The 16,273-nt window shown below is 42.6% G+C and overlaps 1 protein-coding gene across 4 annotated transcripts in view; it reads left to right on the top strand.

The window, feature by feature from the left end:
• The window catches only part of Pnpla7 (patatin like domain 7, lysophospholipase), a 73,394-nt gene that overhangs the window by 39,089 nt on the left and 18,032 nt on the right, over positions 1-16,273 (top strand). For all 4 annotated transcript variants that reach the window (XM_048425870.3, XM_048425869.3, XM_085681228.2 and 1 more), the window contains 2 exons: positions 2,805-2,874; positions 9,663-9,812. In XM_048425870.3, coding sequence (XP_048281827.1) covers positions 2,805-2,874; positions 9,663-9,812 — 220 coding nt within the window. The remainder of the gene's footprint in view (positions 1-2,804; positions 2,875-9,662; positions 9,813-16,273) is intronic.

Raw genomic sequence — 16,273 nt, 5'->3', positions numbered from 1 at the left:
GTCAGCTTCCTTTTCTGGTTGTCCTCCCTGCCTGTGAGTGACAAGGTTGCCACAGGAGAGAAGTGGAAAACCTGCACTCTGGCCTAAAACCCAGGGAACCCCATGGTGGTGCTCCCAGTCAGCATTCTGCTTTTAGTTTTGATGCTTTGTTTGTGTTTTAAGACAGGGTTTCTCTGCTTAACAGCTCTGACTGTCCCTGGAACTCTCTTTGTAGACCAGGCTAGTCTTGAACTCAGAGATCCACCTGCCTCTGCCTTCTGAGTGCTGGGATTTAAAGTGTGTGCCACCCTCCCCCCCCCCCCCGTCCTTAGTCTTAAAACTGCTTTTCAGTGTCTATTTTTTTCTTTCCAACTCTCCTCCTCCTCTTCCTCCCTTCCAGCTTTTCCTCCTCCTCCTCCTATTATTATATTATTATTATTATTATTATTATTATTATTATTATTATTATTATTTTGGTGTGGGTATGTGTGTGGTACTGGTAATGAAACCCAGCGCACTGTATATTAGTATTTACTTTACCTTTGAGTTTATAATCCAAGCCTGTTTGTTAATTGTAGATGAATGAACTAGTACAAAATGTAGCTTTTTGTGAATGGCTTTGTTCATTGTCCAGCAGTATCCCACTGTGTACTCAGTCCCTTTGTCTGTGGTGGGTGTTGGGATGATTTCCAGTTTGGCACTATTGGGTTTAAAAGGCTGTTGAACACATCCTTGACTAATGTTATTGTAAACAGATGATTCATTTCCCTTATTCTCTTGCTAGGTCACAAGATAGATGTGTGTTTTGGGAACTGCACAGTTCTCCAAAGTGGCTGTGCTGCTTCCCAGCCCTGTATGATGTAGTTCCTGAGCCTAGGATGCTAGCAAACACACAGGCAGCTGCTTAACAACAGTTCTTATGGGTACATCACAGTGGTGTGAATTTGTGCTTCCTCTATTTTTTTTTAAGATATCAGCTGCCTTTTTGTGAACTTTTGCCACTTGACAGAGTAATAACCTTTTAAAAATTTAGCTTGAATGGCCAGGCATAGTGTTCTGCTTTTAATCCCAGTATTTGGAAGTCAGAGCCAAGGTCACAGGTATGAGTTCTGTGAGTTCAAAGCCAGTCTGATCTACATGGTGATTTCAGGGTAACAAGGACTACAATAGTGAAACTCTGTCTCCCCCCCCCCCCACTAAAACAACAACAACAACAAAAAATTAATCTCACTTTGAATTTGCTTGTTTTTAAATTTTATTTATTTGTTTGTGGTACTTGGAATTAAGCTCAGGACCTTGTATATGCTAAGCAAGCACTATATTACTGAACTTCATTCCCAGCTCTTTTTAAATTTTGAGACAGGGTGTTGCTAGGTTCCCAGGATGACCTTGAACTTCTCTTGTGGTCCAGGCAGTCCTCAAACTTAAGCTTCTCATACCTCAGCCTCCCATGAGAGGTGCACATTATCATGCTTTGCTGAGTGTAGGTGTTTGTTTTGGCTCTTAGCCTTTAGAGAACATTTAGATATTCATAATAGAATTCTATGAGTACTCCCAAGGGCTTGTTTATAAAATAATACTACTAAGGTGAGTGAAGGGACAGGGGAATTTCCTGAACTCTTCTCTCTACTTCATATGTGTATGGTAGAATATATTAACAATAGCCTCATCTGGAAACATCACTGTCCCACAGCCATTCAGTCCCAAAGAAACACACAGAGGTTTATATAAATTATAAGCTGTTTGACCCATTAGCTCAGACTTATTATTAACTAGCTCTTACAACTTAAATTAACCCATAATTCTTGTCTGTGTTTAGCCATGTGTCTTGGTACCTTTTCTTAGTGAGGCATTCTCATCTTGCTTCCTCAGTGTCTGGCTTGTGACTGACTCTGCATTTCTTCTTCCCAGAATTTTTCTAGTCTGGTTGCTCCACCTGTACTTCTGCCTGGCTACTGGCCAATCAGTGTTTTAGTAAACTAATACAAGTGACAAATCTTTACACTGTACAAGAGCATTTTCCCACAGCACTTACTTTCAGACTTCTCCACTTAGACTATTTTTGTTTCATATCTGAAAATGTGGACAGTTTCATTTACATCTTCTATGGTTTCTGACCCCACCATCCTGGGGTGAATAAGCATCCCTAATTTAGCTTGTGAAGTGGCCCTTGTGAGCCATGCAGTAGTGGTGCACACCTTTAATCCCAGCACTCGGGAGGCAGAGGCAGGCAGATCTCTGAGTTCAAGGCCAGCCTGGTCTATAGAGCAAGTTCCAGGATAGGCACGAAAGCTACAGAGAAACCCTGTCTCGAAAAAACAAAAAAATAAATAAATTAAAAACCCTGACAAAAGCAACTCAAAGGAAAAATGTTTTATTTTGACTCACATTGCTATCCCTCATGGTAGAGAAACCACAGGGACAGGAGCTAGAGTAGGCACCTGTCATCTTGCATCCATAATCAAGGACAGAGAGCAATGGGTGCGAGCATGATGGTGCTCATCTCACCTCTCTATTTCTGTAGCCCAGGTCCTGTCTTCCCACACCAGCTAATGTTGTCGGGAGAATCCCCGTAGGCATGTCTAGGGGCCCATCTCTCAGATGAGTCTGTGTTTGTCAAGTTGGCAATTAACACTGTCTCATCTGGCACCTAGAAAACTGTGCATGGGCTCTTGTCATCTGTAGCCCATATTTGCTTCCAGTTACTGACAGTTTTGAAAAAGCAGGCCCAGTGTGCTGCTTGAACATCATTGTGACTTTTTTAGTTCCCAGTGTTTCACTATCTAACGATGTGGTTTGGGATTTTCCTCCTTCCTTACCCCAAGGTTGTAACCCGACTGATTCATCTCTTGGGTGAGAAGATTTTAGGCAGCCTCCAGCAGGGCTCTGCGACAGGTGAGTCTCAGCTCTTCCCAGCCCAACGATGGCCCCACCCTTCCCCACGCAGGGGTTGAGGAAAGAAGCAGAGAAGCCAGGGCAGACCTCTGGAGCGTTGTGGGATACTATCCTGCAGCTCTGAGTAAGGAGGGCTTAAACTGTGACGGTGCCAGCATGATTGTCTCAACATGGGCAGCACAGAAGGAAACCCAATGCTCTGTGAGAAGAAGTGAGATATATCTGCCTTCTGTTTTTGTCAGCTGATAGAAAAAGGAGAGAGAGGGGAAGCCTCTGCAAGAGTGGTATGGTTGGCAGCTGTCGCTGTCTATCAAGTGCCAAGTATGAAAAGATGGTGAAATAACCTCGGTACCAGGAACTAGAACTCTACCCCACCGTGTTTGTTTCTTCTAAGAGGGCCCATCATTTGGGAGCCTCTGTCCCAGATATTTAAGAACCTGATGTTGCTCTTTGGCTCTTACTGTTCTGTGTGCACCATGCCCATGGCTCTCTCCTGCCTCCACCTCCTCGTTCCCTGACTAGGTAACAAGTCTACATTTTTGTACAGCCCTCATGTCATCTCAGCCCTCGTCTTTTGTTTCTTTTTCTACTCGTTCTCCCAGGCTAGCTCATTTGTGATCTGTCCCTGTATAGACATAAAGTCTTTATACATATCTGAGACTGGTGTACAGTACTGAATGTGTGTTGAAAGGTCAAATTTGTGGGTAAGCATGCTGCTGGTTAGCTCTTTGCTCTCAGCACGCCTCATCATTTGGGTCACATCCTGATATTTCAGGTATTTTGTTAATCAAACTGTCTGTGCTTGCAGTATGCACACAGCAATGGGAAGCTGTGACCCTTCTCCAGGATCAGTTCATCTTAACTGCATCAATTTTGAAGGCTCTGTTTCCATATGCGATTACATTCGGAAGTTCTGAGTGGGCATGGATTTTAGGAGAGACACCATACTATTCAACACATACGATTTCTTTTTTACTTTACTCTGCCTGTCTGACCATTATGTTTGAAATAAGTTTCTTAAAGGAAGACATAGTGAGGCCAAGTTTATTATCAACTCTTCCGGCAATCTTTACCTTTTAACTATTTAGACCACTGACATCTAACATACTATTCTGTTAGGACTGATGTTTACTTTCTTATTTTTAAATTTTCTTCCAATATTCTTTTTTTTGGTTACTTAACCATTTTTCTACATCCTATTTTTATTAATTCTGATTTCTACATTCTCTTTGTTGGATGGTTTCTATGATCAGTCTAGGGAATATAGTATTTTATGCTTATTCTAATCCATTAATAGCAATAATTTTCATTTTAAGTGGAATGAGAGTGCTTTATCACCGTTTAGGTCACATTATTCTGTGACCTTCTCTTAATGTGTTTTGGGTTTTGTTGTTGGTTGTTTTTTTTAAGATTTTTAAAAAAGGTTTACATATTTATTATGTATACAGTGTTCTCCTTGCACATATACCTGCAGGCCAGAAGAAGGCACCAGATCTCATTATAAATGGCTGTGAGCCACCATGTGGTTGCTGGAAATTGAACTCAGAACCTCTGGAAGAGCAGCCAGTGCTCTTAACCTCTGAGCCATCTCTCCAGCCCAATTTATTTATTTTTATGCATCTGGGTGTTTTGCCTGCTTATGTCTGTATACTACATTTGCAGTACCATTGGAGGCCAGAAGAGGGTGTCAGATCCTCTGAAACTGGAATTACAAACAGTTGTAAGCCACCATATGAGTGCTGGTTATCAAACCTGGGTCATCTGGAATAGTAGCCGGTGCTCTTAACCAATGAGCAATCTCATCAGCCCTTGAGATACATCTTAACCATTTTTTCTGTATGCCTTGAGAACCAAACATTTACCATGAAAAATCTGCAATACAAAATCCAAAACTTTTGGGGCTGGAGAGATGGCTCAGAGGTTAAGAGCACTGACTGCTCTTCCAGAGGTCCTGAGTTCAATACCCAGCAACCACACGGTGGCTCACAACCATCTGTAATGAGATCTGGTGCACTCTTCTGGCCTGCAGGCATACATGCAGACAGAACACTATATACTTAATAAATAAATAAATAAATAAAAATATTAAAAAAAATCCAAAACTTTTTTTAAGTGCCATGTCAGCATTCAGAAGTTGTGAATTTTGGAGCATTTGCTACTTTCAGATGAGGAATGTTTAACCGGTAGTCTGGAAATGTTCTAAAGCCTGAGAAAGTCAGAACTCCAGAGCACTCTGGCCCCAGGAGTTGTAGATAAATGACACTTGACCTGCCCTTACATTGTTCTCATCTCACAGTTCAGAGATTTGAGAATCTTTGGATTTATGCCTTTGGACTTAATTTTGCTTTAATCTATAGATTATATCTTTTAGCAAATTTGGGAAATTCTTAGCTTTTCTTTCATCACATCTTCTTTCAACCTTGTATTCTCTCCTTTCTTCTGAAAACAAAATGTCACGAATGCTGGGCCTTTTGTTATTGTTCCAGAGGTATCTGGGGCACTGGTCACTTTTTTTATCTTTTGTTGCTATGATGTTCAAATAGAACTGTTACTTTGGTCTGTCCTCAATATTACTTGCTCTTTCCTGTCACCTTGATTCTCCTACTTAGCCTATACAAAGTAGTTTAAAAATATTTTTTGGATGTTATTATTATTTTGAGACAGGAGCTTGCTGTGTATGCCAGGCTGGCCTCTGACTCATTATATAGCCCAGACTGACCTAGAACCTGCCATCCTCCTGCTCTGGTCTCCCTCCTAGTCTAGCACCCCCTGCTGGGAGCACAGGTGTATGTCACCATCACTCTGGCCCCCAGAGAACCTTTTATTTGTTTTTAGGGTCTGGCTCTTCTTTGTTTTGTAAGGCCTTCTGTTTCTGTTTCTGTTTTGTTTTGTTTTTTTTTTTCAGAAATGTTCACGATTTTGATTGTTGGCTATAACTGGTCATATTTCATTATTCCTGCAAATATTCTAACCTTTGCGCTGTTATTTTGTCTGTTGACCGACTTTTCTCACTCAAATTAAGATTCCTTGCTCTAGAAGTGATGAATGCCTTTAATCCGAGGGCCCAGGTTTCAGAGAAAGGTGGATCTCTGAGTTGGAGGCCAGCCTGTTAGGGCTACAGAGTGAGTTCTAGGACAGCCAGAACTACACAGAGAAACCCTGTCTCAAAAACAAAAACAAACAAACAAAGATTCTTAGTTTTCAATGTACCTGGTTATTTGTAGTATACTGAATTTTTTTAATATATAATATATTGAATAAAACAAGTTTGTATTTTCGAATATCATATTCCCATTTAAATCTTCTGCGGCTGCCAGTGTGTTTGTATTCATAGCTCAAGTTCTGCCCCAGTTTTCTGAACTGTGATTTGTCAAGGCCCTGGTCGTTTGGTCACCCTGTGTTTCCTTGAGCCAGTACGATTGCTGGAGCTCTGTGCCATCCTCTGTTCCGATCCTCTGTGGGTTCTGATCTGACAAGCACAGGCACAGCTGAAGAGTTGCTTTCTCTGCTTCCCTCCTCTGGCTGGGGCAGGGCTTCTGCTTGCTAGAGAGAAAGACTGGTTTTTGTTCATGCTGGTAAGGCTCCTTTGAAGTAGCCTCTTTGGAAAGGACTCTTTCAAGAAGAGCCAGCCGGGCAATGGTGGTGCACGTCTTTAATCCTAGCACTCAGGAGGCAGAGGCAGGTGGATCTTTATGAGTTCGAGGTCAACCTGATCTACAAGAGCTAGTTCCAGGAAGACTCCAAAGCTACAGAGAAACCCGGCTCAAAACAAAAACAAAAACAAAAAAGGGTGGAGGGAACAAAAGTGGCCAAGGGAGGAGTTTCCTGGGTGGGGCCTCTGGGCCGGACAAGTCCTCCTCAAGAGGGACTTTTGCCCCTAGATCAGGAAAGCAGGGGAAGTGGATCAGGAGGATAAATAAAGAAGGCTTCCTTCCATAGGCCTGGGAAATGAAGACCTAGGAGAGCAGGGGAAGGGGCAGGACATGGATGTAACTAAGAAATGGCAGATGTCACAGGAGCCATACCCGCTTTGTCACCATCAGTTCACTTTGAGTGAGGAGCAGGGTACTGGAGAATGTGGCACCAAAGAGGGCCCATTTTAGGCCTTGTGACCAAAGCCATAAAAGGCTATGTAGTAGAGGCCCAGAGCTACCTCTTGGGGCTGAGGCCTGCCAACAGGGAGCAGTATCAGGCACAAGCACCGAGGGAGCTGAGCAGAGATCACAGGTGCCCAGTCCACAGCAGGCCTGGGTCATGCTGAGCAGGCCATGTCAGTTTGTTTTTGTTTATTTAGAGATACAGGTACTTTAGTTATGGAAGGTTTGAGATGTGTATTTAATAAAAGAATTATTTTTATAAATTAACTATAGTTCTTTCATCCAGTAACTTTTCTCACCATTGTATAAAGATGTGGATTTTTTTTAATTATTTATTTTATTTTATTGGTGTTTTAACCTACATGTATATCTGTGTGAGGGTGCTGAATCCTGGAGTTACAGATGCTATGTGGAGTAAGCTGCTATGTGGGTGCTGGGAATTGAACCCGGGTCCTCTAGAAGAGCAGTCAGTGCTCTTAACCACTGAGCCATCTCTCCAGCCCCAGATGTGGATTTTTTTGTTGTTGTTATTTTATTTTTTGAGATAGAGTTTCTCTGTGTAGTCTTGGCTGTCCTGAAATTTGCTCTGTAGACTAGGTTAGCCTGGAACTCACAGAGATCCACCTACCTCTGCCTCCTGAGTGCTATTATTAAAGGTGTATAATATTACTATCTAGCTTAAAGATGTGTTTTATTTTTTAATAGCTTTTAGCTGTTTTTCCCCATTACGAAGCATCTCTCCTCAACTCCATTATTTATTTATTTTGTTGTTGTTGCGTTTTTTGTTCTATTTATTTATTTATTTATTTATTATGTATACAGTTTTCTGTCTGTGTGTATGTCTGCAGGCCAGAAGAGGCCACCAGACCTCATTACAGATGGTTGTGAGCCACCATGTGGTTGCTGGGAATTGAACTCAGGACTTTTGGAAGAGCAGGCAATGCTCTTAACCACTGAGCCATCTCTCCAGCCCATATTATTTGTTCTGTTTTGCTTTTTGAGACAGGGTATCATTCTTTATCTGACTGGCCTGGAGTTTACTATGTAGACCAGGCTGGCCTCAAACCCACAGAGATCCTCCTGTTTCTGCCTCCCAAGTGCTGTAATTAAAGGTGTGTGCCACTATCTCTGACCTTCCCAACTATTTTAAACAATACTGCAGTAAAATCTTTGTGTATGTGTGTATGTGACATACATATGTGAGGTATGTGTATGTGGTACACATATGGTAATTATGAAGCCATGAATGAGTTATGTGTGTGGTATATACATGGTGTCTGGGAGGTATGTACGCAAGTTGTAGTGTGTGTGGTATATATATGATGTGTGTGAGATATGTGTGAATTGTATGCATAGTGTATGTGTGATTTATGTATAATGTAGGAGGATATATGTATAATATCTGTTGTATGTGTCGGTGAGATGTATATGTCCTCCTAAGATTGCAGACTTGTGTCCGCTTGTCACAGCCTGAGTGTGCTCTTAGGTCTGCTTGAAATGGCAAACCATTTCTAAACTCTCTCTTATATCCTGTATCTGTGTCATCTGGAAACGGGGGGCTTTCCTGGTTCTGTGCCTACCAGTTACTAAATGGGGCTCCACATATCCCTGGAGCTCCACCTGTACCTCTGCACCGGACTTCTAAGTCAGTCTGTGTGCGACACGTGCCCAGCCAATTGGAACTGTGTATCTGATAGTTTCCTGAAGCTCCTGGGGTGAGGAGCAGAGAAGATGCCAGGCATTTGGAAACTGCCTTTAAGGGAGACAGGTGGCCCAGGCCTGAAGATAGGTCTGTCTGTGTCAGGGGTGGGAGGGATGTTGTAGAGGAGGGTGGGCTACCAGTGGCCAGGCAGCCCATAGCATGACGGTACCACAGAAAACCTGATCAAGTGGGGGCCTGCCTGTCAGCTGTCATGAGATGTGCTTAGCCACCTTTGTGCACGCAGGAGGGACTCACTCAAGAGAACTTTGTACTGGAGGAGAACTTGTACCAAGATCTTCTGCTATAGGATAGCAAACAAAAACGTCTTTGGTCTTGCACTTGTGTTAGTTGAGTGGCCTTTAGCCCCTGCAGCTGAGTAGGGCCTTGGGAAGAGGTTCGGGCTCTTTGTGTCTGGGTGAGACACCATGGGACTTTTGGATATCCTGGTCTTAGGGAAGCTCTGCCTGCTTCCATTTCTCCTTCTGGTGTCTCCTTAGGATACTCCTGCCCCTGCCCCAGAATGACCTTCCGCATTTATTCTCTGCTTCCTTTGATTTTTGAAAATCCATGTGGCTAAGAGATGATAAAGATGTGTTTGTTGCTCTTCTAAGTTTCCAGTTTCCCAAGTGATTAAAAAACAAAAACTATAGCGAGCAAGTTCTTCCAGGCGTGTATGGATCCCATTAAGAGAGGCGGAGCTGAGGCCAGCCCAGGCTACATAGTGAGACCATTGGGGCGGGGCTCTCATCTGACTAAATGTTTTCCAAATTTTCTTGCTCCTTGAATTTCTAAGCTCTGGAGGGTCAAGATAATTTATGCTGGGCCAAAACTTAGAACACATTAGAGTTGGTATTGATCCAAGGGCCTGCTTTTGACATTGTAAGAATAAAAACAGACTCTGATCCTTGTTGGTGGCACCCTGTGTCATCTGGGACTTTGGAAACTGGTGGCCTAACATTCCAAGTTGACTCCTGGTTCTGTGCTTACAGGTCACCAGCTTGGACTTTACACATCAAATGACAAATGGGACTTGGGGAACCCACCTGGCAACTTGTCCACGGTAGCAGCAATGCCTGTGTCTGAGGATGTGCCCCTGACTGCCTTTGCGCTGGAACTCCAGCATGCCCTCAGTGCCATTGGTAAGCTACATAGAGGTTCTGAAGGTAAAAATTTATCAGTTCCCCAGGAGCTGTGGGCTGCCCTCTACATTCTGGGTGGATCTTGATCTGGGGGAGGCTCTGCTTAATTGAACCTTCCACATTAAGGGAATTCCAGGCTCTGAGATCTTCATGGGCACAGAGTATGTAATAGTATATGATGTATTAGAAATCCTGAGATGGAGGGCCCCAGAGACATTAGGAGACTCCTTTGTCTCTTTGTAGGCATCCCCCCGTCACGGGACCCTCGTTTTGGGTTCTGAGGCTGCTAGAAGTATATGCCAGCACCCTGCCTGCTGGAGTGGGTGTTGGAACTTGCTGACCTGATGGAAAATGTGCTTGGATGGGATCAGGTAGCTTTGGTAGGGGTTGGTTAGAATGAGACCACTCTTGGGTCAACAGCTAGAGTATATTAGTTGTAGATGAAACCCAGAGCTAATCGTCCATCAGGAAGAAGCTGTTAAATTTTAGAGCCTTGGCTTGGCAAGATGGCTCAGCAGTTAAAGATGTTTTACACCAAGTCTGACAACTTAAGTTTGATCCCCAGTACCTACATGGTAGAAGGACAGAACCAGCCTCCACAAATCATGTGCACCCACTTCTCCACATGTGCAGATCAACCAATACATGCATGCTTAAAATTTTATAATCTAAGATTAAGAAATTAAAACTCAGGAGAGTTCTTGAGAATTTCCAAGTTTGTAAGGTATTCTGTTTTTTTTTTTCGACATTTTAAAAAAAACTTTTATTGATTTTTTTGTGAATTTCACGTCTTGCATTCCAGTCCTACTTAGCTCCCCCTTGCATCCACCCTCCGTCCTTGCAAACTGCCCCTCCCAAATCAAAAACAAATTTAAAAGAAGAAACAAAAGTCAAACAAAATAAAGAAGCAAAAACAAACAAGGAGAAGGAGGAGGAAGAAAAGGAGGAGGAAGAAGGAATAACAACAATAATGTTGCTATGGAAGCCGTAGTGTGGCCCGTTGAGTCACAGAGTTCACCCTTTAGTTCATTCGTCTTTACTTGCAAGTGTTCATTGCCACAGGTCACTCTCTGGCTTGAGGCCTCTTTTTTTTCTTTAGTGACTTTTTAAAAAAGATTTATTTATTTATTATGTATACAGTGTTCTGCCTGCATGTATACCTGCAGGCCAGAAGAGGGCACCAGATCTTATTATAGATGGTTGTGAGTCACCCTGTGGTTGCTGGGAATTGAACTCAGGACCTCTGGAAGAGCAGGCAGTGCTCTTAACCACTGAGTCTTCTCTCCAGCCCTCTTGAATGATTTTTTAAAATTTGTTTCACATTCCAACCACAATTCTCCTTCTCCCCCTTTCCAGCCCCCCCTCCTCTACCCCACAGCATACCCTATCCACTCCTTATCAGGGTTCCCGTGGGGAGTCAAAAAAGCCTGGCCCATTAAGTTGAGGCAGGACTAAAGCCCCCCCACCCCTGCTGCATTAAGGCTGAGTATTTCATCCCACCATAGGGGGTGGGCTCCGACAAGCTGGCTCATGCACTAGGGATAGATCCTGGTCCTTCTGCCAGGGGCTTCTCAGATAGACCTAGCTACACAACTGCCACCCATGTGCAGAGGGTCAAGGCCTCTTTTCTTAACATTTTATTTATAAGTGTTCATGCAGTTTTGAAGTGAGCATATGCCTATATATACTCATGGTGTGTTATAGTAAAGTTTCAGGAATGTCTCTGTACAGTGGTATAACAGTGAATGCAGTCCCTATGTCCCGTGATCATAAACCATTTCAGTACAGCACAGACATCTCATCTACCCTGCGGACACTTAAATGATGTGCAGCAGTGGTTCTCAGGCTGTGGGTCACTCATCAGATAGCCTGTATATCTGATATTTACATTACAGTTCATAACAGTAGCAAAATTACAGTTATGAAGTAGCAATGAAATAATTTTATGGTTGGGGTCACACAGCAACTGTAGAACTGAAGAACTGTATTAAAGGATCAAAGCATTAGGAAGGTTGAGAACCACTGATATAAAACATTAAATATTGCAAACCAAAGATCTGTAAAATTGAAAGATATCACAGTATCTATTATTTATAAATTACTCTTAAAAATTTAATGTTATGGTATATATAGTTTAAAATTACTGAGTCTATTGTTGAGTTGTTGTTGTCTTTGTTTTGTTTTGGTTTTTTTTTTTTAAAGACCGAGTCTACGCACTGTGTAGCCCTGGCTGTTCTGGAATTCTCTATGTATACCAGGCTGGTCTTGAACTCACAGAGAACAGCCTGCTTCTGCTTCCAGAGTGCTGGGATTAAAGGCGTGCGCCACCATACCTGGCTTGATAGTCTTCATATTTGTTTTGTAGTCCATATTGTAGGTGTATAGAAAATTCCGTTCATTTTCACTGATATTGGTCAGATTGTTTAGGCTGCATCCAGTGCACTGTCAGGTTGCTCTGTGGAGAAAACTTTTATTTCAATAATTATGGAATCACAAGAAATGGCGAAGTAAAGAAAGGCCCCCTAACCTTTTCCAGTGTCCCATATGATAACACCACATAGAATGCTAAGACTACTCAAAGGCCAGCTCCAGACTCATTAGCTGTTCTTGTGTTTGTATACCTGCACATATATGTATGTGAATGCACATTGCCCCTCCTTTGCCAAGGGCATCAGGCTCATACGAACACTGCAGAGCCCTCATTGCCATAGAAACCCTACTAGCTTCCACTTTAAAGCTGTCACAATGTATCAACACCCTTCTCACTGACATCCAAACAATTCTCCTTAATCTCTGATTTTTGTCTATTCTGAGAAATTTATAAACATAGAATCACAGCGTGTGCCTACATGAGATTTTCTTTCTTTTTTTAAATATGAAACCCTTCACAAATTGAAATATCTTCCTTTTTCCATGCTTATCTTTGCATTATTTTTATTCAATTTTAGTATATGTGCTGCCAAAGCAAACATGGCTTACTTTCTTCTTATTGCTACAGCACATTCACACCACCTAAGACACGTTTCAGTTTCTTTAGCCACACGTTATTGAAGGATGTTTGGATAGTTTCCAGCTGGGAATGTTGTGAATTAAATTGTTGTGACCATTTGTGTAATGGATGGAATTTTTTCATTTCTCTGGCATCTGAGTGTGTCAGTCTAATAGTAAACTGCCAGGTCTTCTCCACAGTATCTATATCATTTGTATTCCCAACAGCAGCGTGTGAAGGACCAGTTTCCTCACATCCTGCCAATATTCTGTGTTGTCACTATTTTAATTTTAGCTATTTTAATAGGGACATAGTGATAGCATGCCTTAATTTTATTTTTTCATTTATTTACTCTTTTTTTTTTTGACACAGGGTCTCATTATGTTGTCTTGACTGGTCTGAAGCTCTTTAATTTTTTCAACTCTTGGGGTTTTTTGTTGTTGTTGTTCATTTATAGTTTGGTGTTTTTTGTTGTTTTTTTGTTTTGTTTTGTTTTTTGAAACAGGGTCTTACTATGTAGCCTTTGCTGGCCAAGAATTCACTATGTAGACAGGCTGACCTTGAACTCACAGAGCTCCACATCCTCTGCCTCCTGGGTGCTGGGGTTAAAGGAATGTGCCACCATGCCTGGTCCATATGCACTAATTCTAATTTGCTTTTCTCTGTTGGTTTATGGCACTGAACATTCCATGTACGGATTTTCTCTCTGTATGTATTCTCTTGATGAAATGTCTGTTCATATAATTCTTCTTCCTTGCGTTTTCTTTCTGCTTTTGTTTGTTTTATTGACTGCTGGGGTAGAACCCAGGGCCTCACGCATGCTAAACAAGCACTACACTTTCAATTACATCCTAGTCTCCTTTTCTAATTGGGTCATTAGTTTTCTTACTGTGGAGGCTAGTGGAGAAGGGGACTCACTTTGCCAGGTCTGATGACACACACCTGTAATCCCAGCTCTTGGGAGGCAGAGGCAGGAAGACTGCTGTAAATTTAAGTCAGTCTGATCTTCATAGTAAGTGCTAAGCCAGTCACCATTACATAGAAAGACCTTGATGCCATAAATAAACAAATAAAGAAACAGACCTTTGATTTGTGAAGAGTTGTGGGAGTAAAGCAAACATGAGTTGTCACATGGATTTCACATGCATCGCTGCTCCCTCACCATGCACAGCTATCCCTACTATCAGCATTCCTTGTCAGAATGGAGCTTGTTTCACTTCACCATTGCCCAGGGTTCAGAGTGGGCATGCCGGAGGGGGGTGTCATTCCTATTGATGTTTTGTGTGTTTAGGGGTGTGTGTGTGTGTGTTCACTACTCCAATGTCACTCAAGGTGGTTTCAATCGATTGTCCTAAGTGTCCTCTGCTCTGCCTACTCATCCCTTCTTCCAAACAGACGTGGAAACCGCTAATCTCTTTGTTGTTTCCCTTATGGTTTGTAATGCAGGATCTTTTTTCATGTGCCGTGTTCATCTGTGCATCACTGATTCAGCTAGGCCAGCCAGCTGGCAAGCTCCAGGAGTCTCCTGTTTCTGTTCCGCCAGTGCTAGGGATCTGAATGCAGGTCCTCGAGCTTGCATAGCAAGTACTTGGCGAACTCAACCATCTCTCCAGGCTCCCTGGTTGTTTTCAGATTGTTGAAATTTAAGAGTCTATTATATCTATTTTAGATAACAGTTTTCTATAAGACATTCCTTTTGTGACTATTTTTTCCTGGTCAGTGTCCTGTCATTTCATTCACTGAACAGTACCTTTTACAGAGTAAGAATTTTTATATAATGCAAGTAAACCTTACTGGCCATTTATTTCATGAATCATGTCTTTGGGTTGCCATCACCAGTGCTCTGCTTATCTGCTGGTCTGAATCTGGTGAGAGAGAATAGTTACATGCAAGAAGCACACATGTATGTTACACTACTCCTGGGGAAACATTGTAGCACGCTTTCTTGTCAGACTCTTTGAATGGCCAACTCCCAAATAACAACACGAAGACTTCTTATTAATTATGAAAAGTTGGCCGTTAGCTTAGGCTTGTTAAAACTTAATCCATTTATATTAATCTATGTTCTGCCACGTGACATTACCTCTCTTCCATTGTGCACCTCCTGTTTCCTCTCCATATCTACTTGGCGACTCCTCCTTTCTTCTCAGAGTTCTCTCTTCCTGGAAATCCCACCTATCCCTCCTGCCTAGCTATTGGCCACTCAGCTTTTTATTACACCAGCCACAGCAGCGTGTCTTCATATAGTGTGCAAATGTTCTGCAACAAAACACGAGCAAACAGCTCGCTGCTCAACCCTGATGGGGAACCAATAAAAAGCTAAAGCATGGATGGATACCACCAAAGTCTAACTCGGTGAACCACTAAGTTTTATTCAGTTTCTTATAGGAATCTGGGTGAAGGGTTAATTACAGGAGCAGAAATAACTCATCAAAAAGCCAGCCTGGGTGACAACCATGAAAGCTGAAAACCTAGAGCTCACTACGCAACCATAGGCAGCTTAACATCTTGGAGAGTGTCCTTCTCAGGTAGCTTCTTTCAGGCACTTGGCTGATCTGCCTCGTGTAGGCCATTCAGCTGGTCTGAGACAGTGTCTCTCAGCAGTTCTTGCTGCTTATATACCCTTGGGGAGGGAAGAGCCTACTGAATCAGGTTAGTTTCAGTGACTTCCTAGATTTATGTGAGTTGTTTACTTCCTTAGCTTATAGAACTTGCATCGAGGATGGAATATTTCCTCTTCCCTTTTAACATCCCATTGTTTCTCCCCCTTTTAATATCCTGTGTGTTAGTGAACTTTCCTCGAAGATGGGAGGGTTTTTGTTGTTGTTGATGTTATTGTTTTTGTTTTTTGAGACAGGGTTTCCCTGTAGCTTTGGAGCCTGTCCTGGCACTCTCACTGTAGACCACACTAGCTTTGAACTCACAGAGATCTGCCTGTCTCTTGTTTCCTGAGTGCTGGTATTAAAGGCCTGTGGCACCACCGCCCGGAAATTGCCCCCAGGCCAAGTTTCTTTGTGTGGGCAGCAAGGAACAACAGGTGCACTGGCTCCTTATCAGCTGGGCTTTAGGGCTCAAGAAGGCTGTGCGGGAACCTGGAAAGCAGCCTGCCTTGGGCATCATGCCCCATGGGACAGGACTAGCTGGGTCAAAATGTTGGAGAATATCCTGTGTCTAAGAGTAGAAGCTGAGCCCAGCTCTCTTGACCTGCCCCTTCCTATCTCAAGAACCAGCACACCCCATGGTGATTCTTGAGAACTACAAGTAAGAAAGGGAAGAACTGTCTTGTCAGTTGAACCAGAACCCTCATTTAGAAAAGCCACATTGTGCCTACCTTTGCCTTGAGTCAGGCCTTTGGTACATTCCTTTCATTTCCAAGGGTGTTATTGCTTGTGAAGAATCCAGGCAGAGAAGTTTTCTTTCGTTGTGGAAGGTGTTCCCTTCCCCTAGCTTCTCTGGATCTAGGAACCTAGAA

This window comes from Myodes glareolus, chromosome 21, assembly GCF_982192425.1.
Source record: "Myodes glareolus chromosome 21, mMyoGla1.1, whole genome shotgun sequence".
Classification (NCBI taxonomy): domain Eukaryota; kingdom Metazoa; phylum Chordata; class Mammalia; order Rodentia; family Cricetidae; genus Myodes; species Myodes glareolus.
This window is presented reverse-complemented; position numbering and strand designations above follow the sequence as displayed.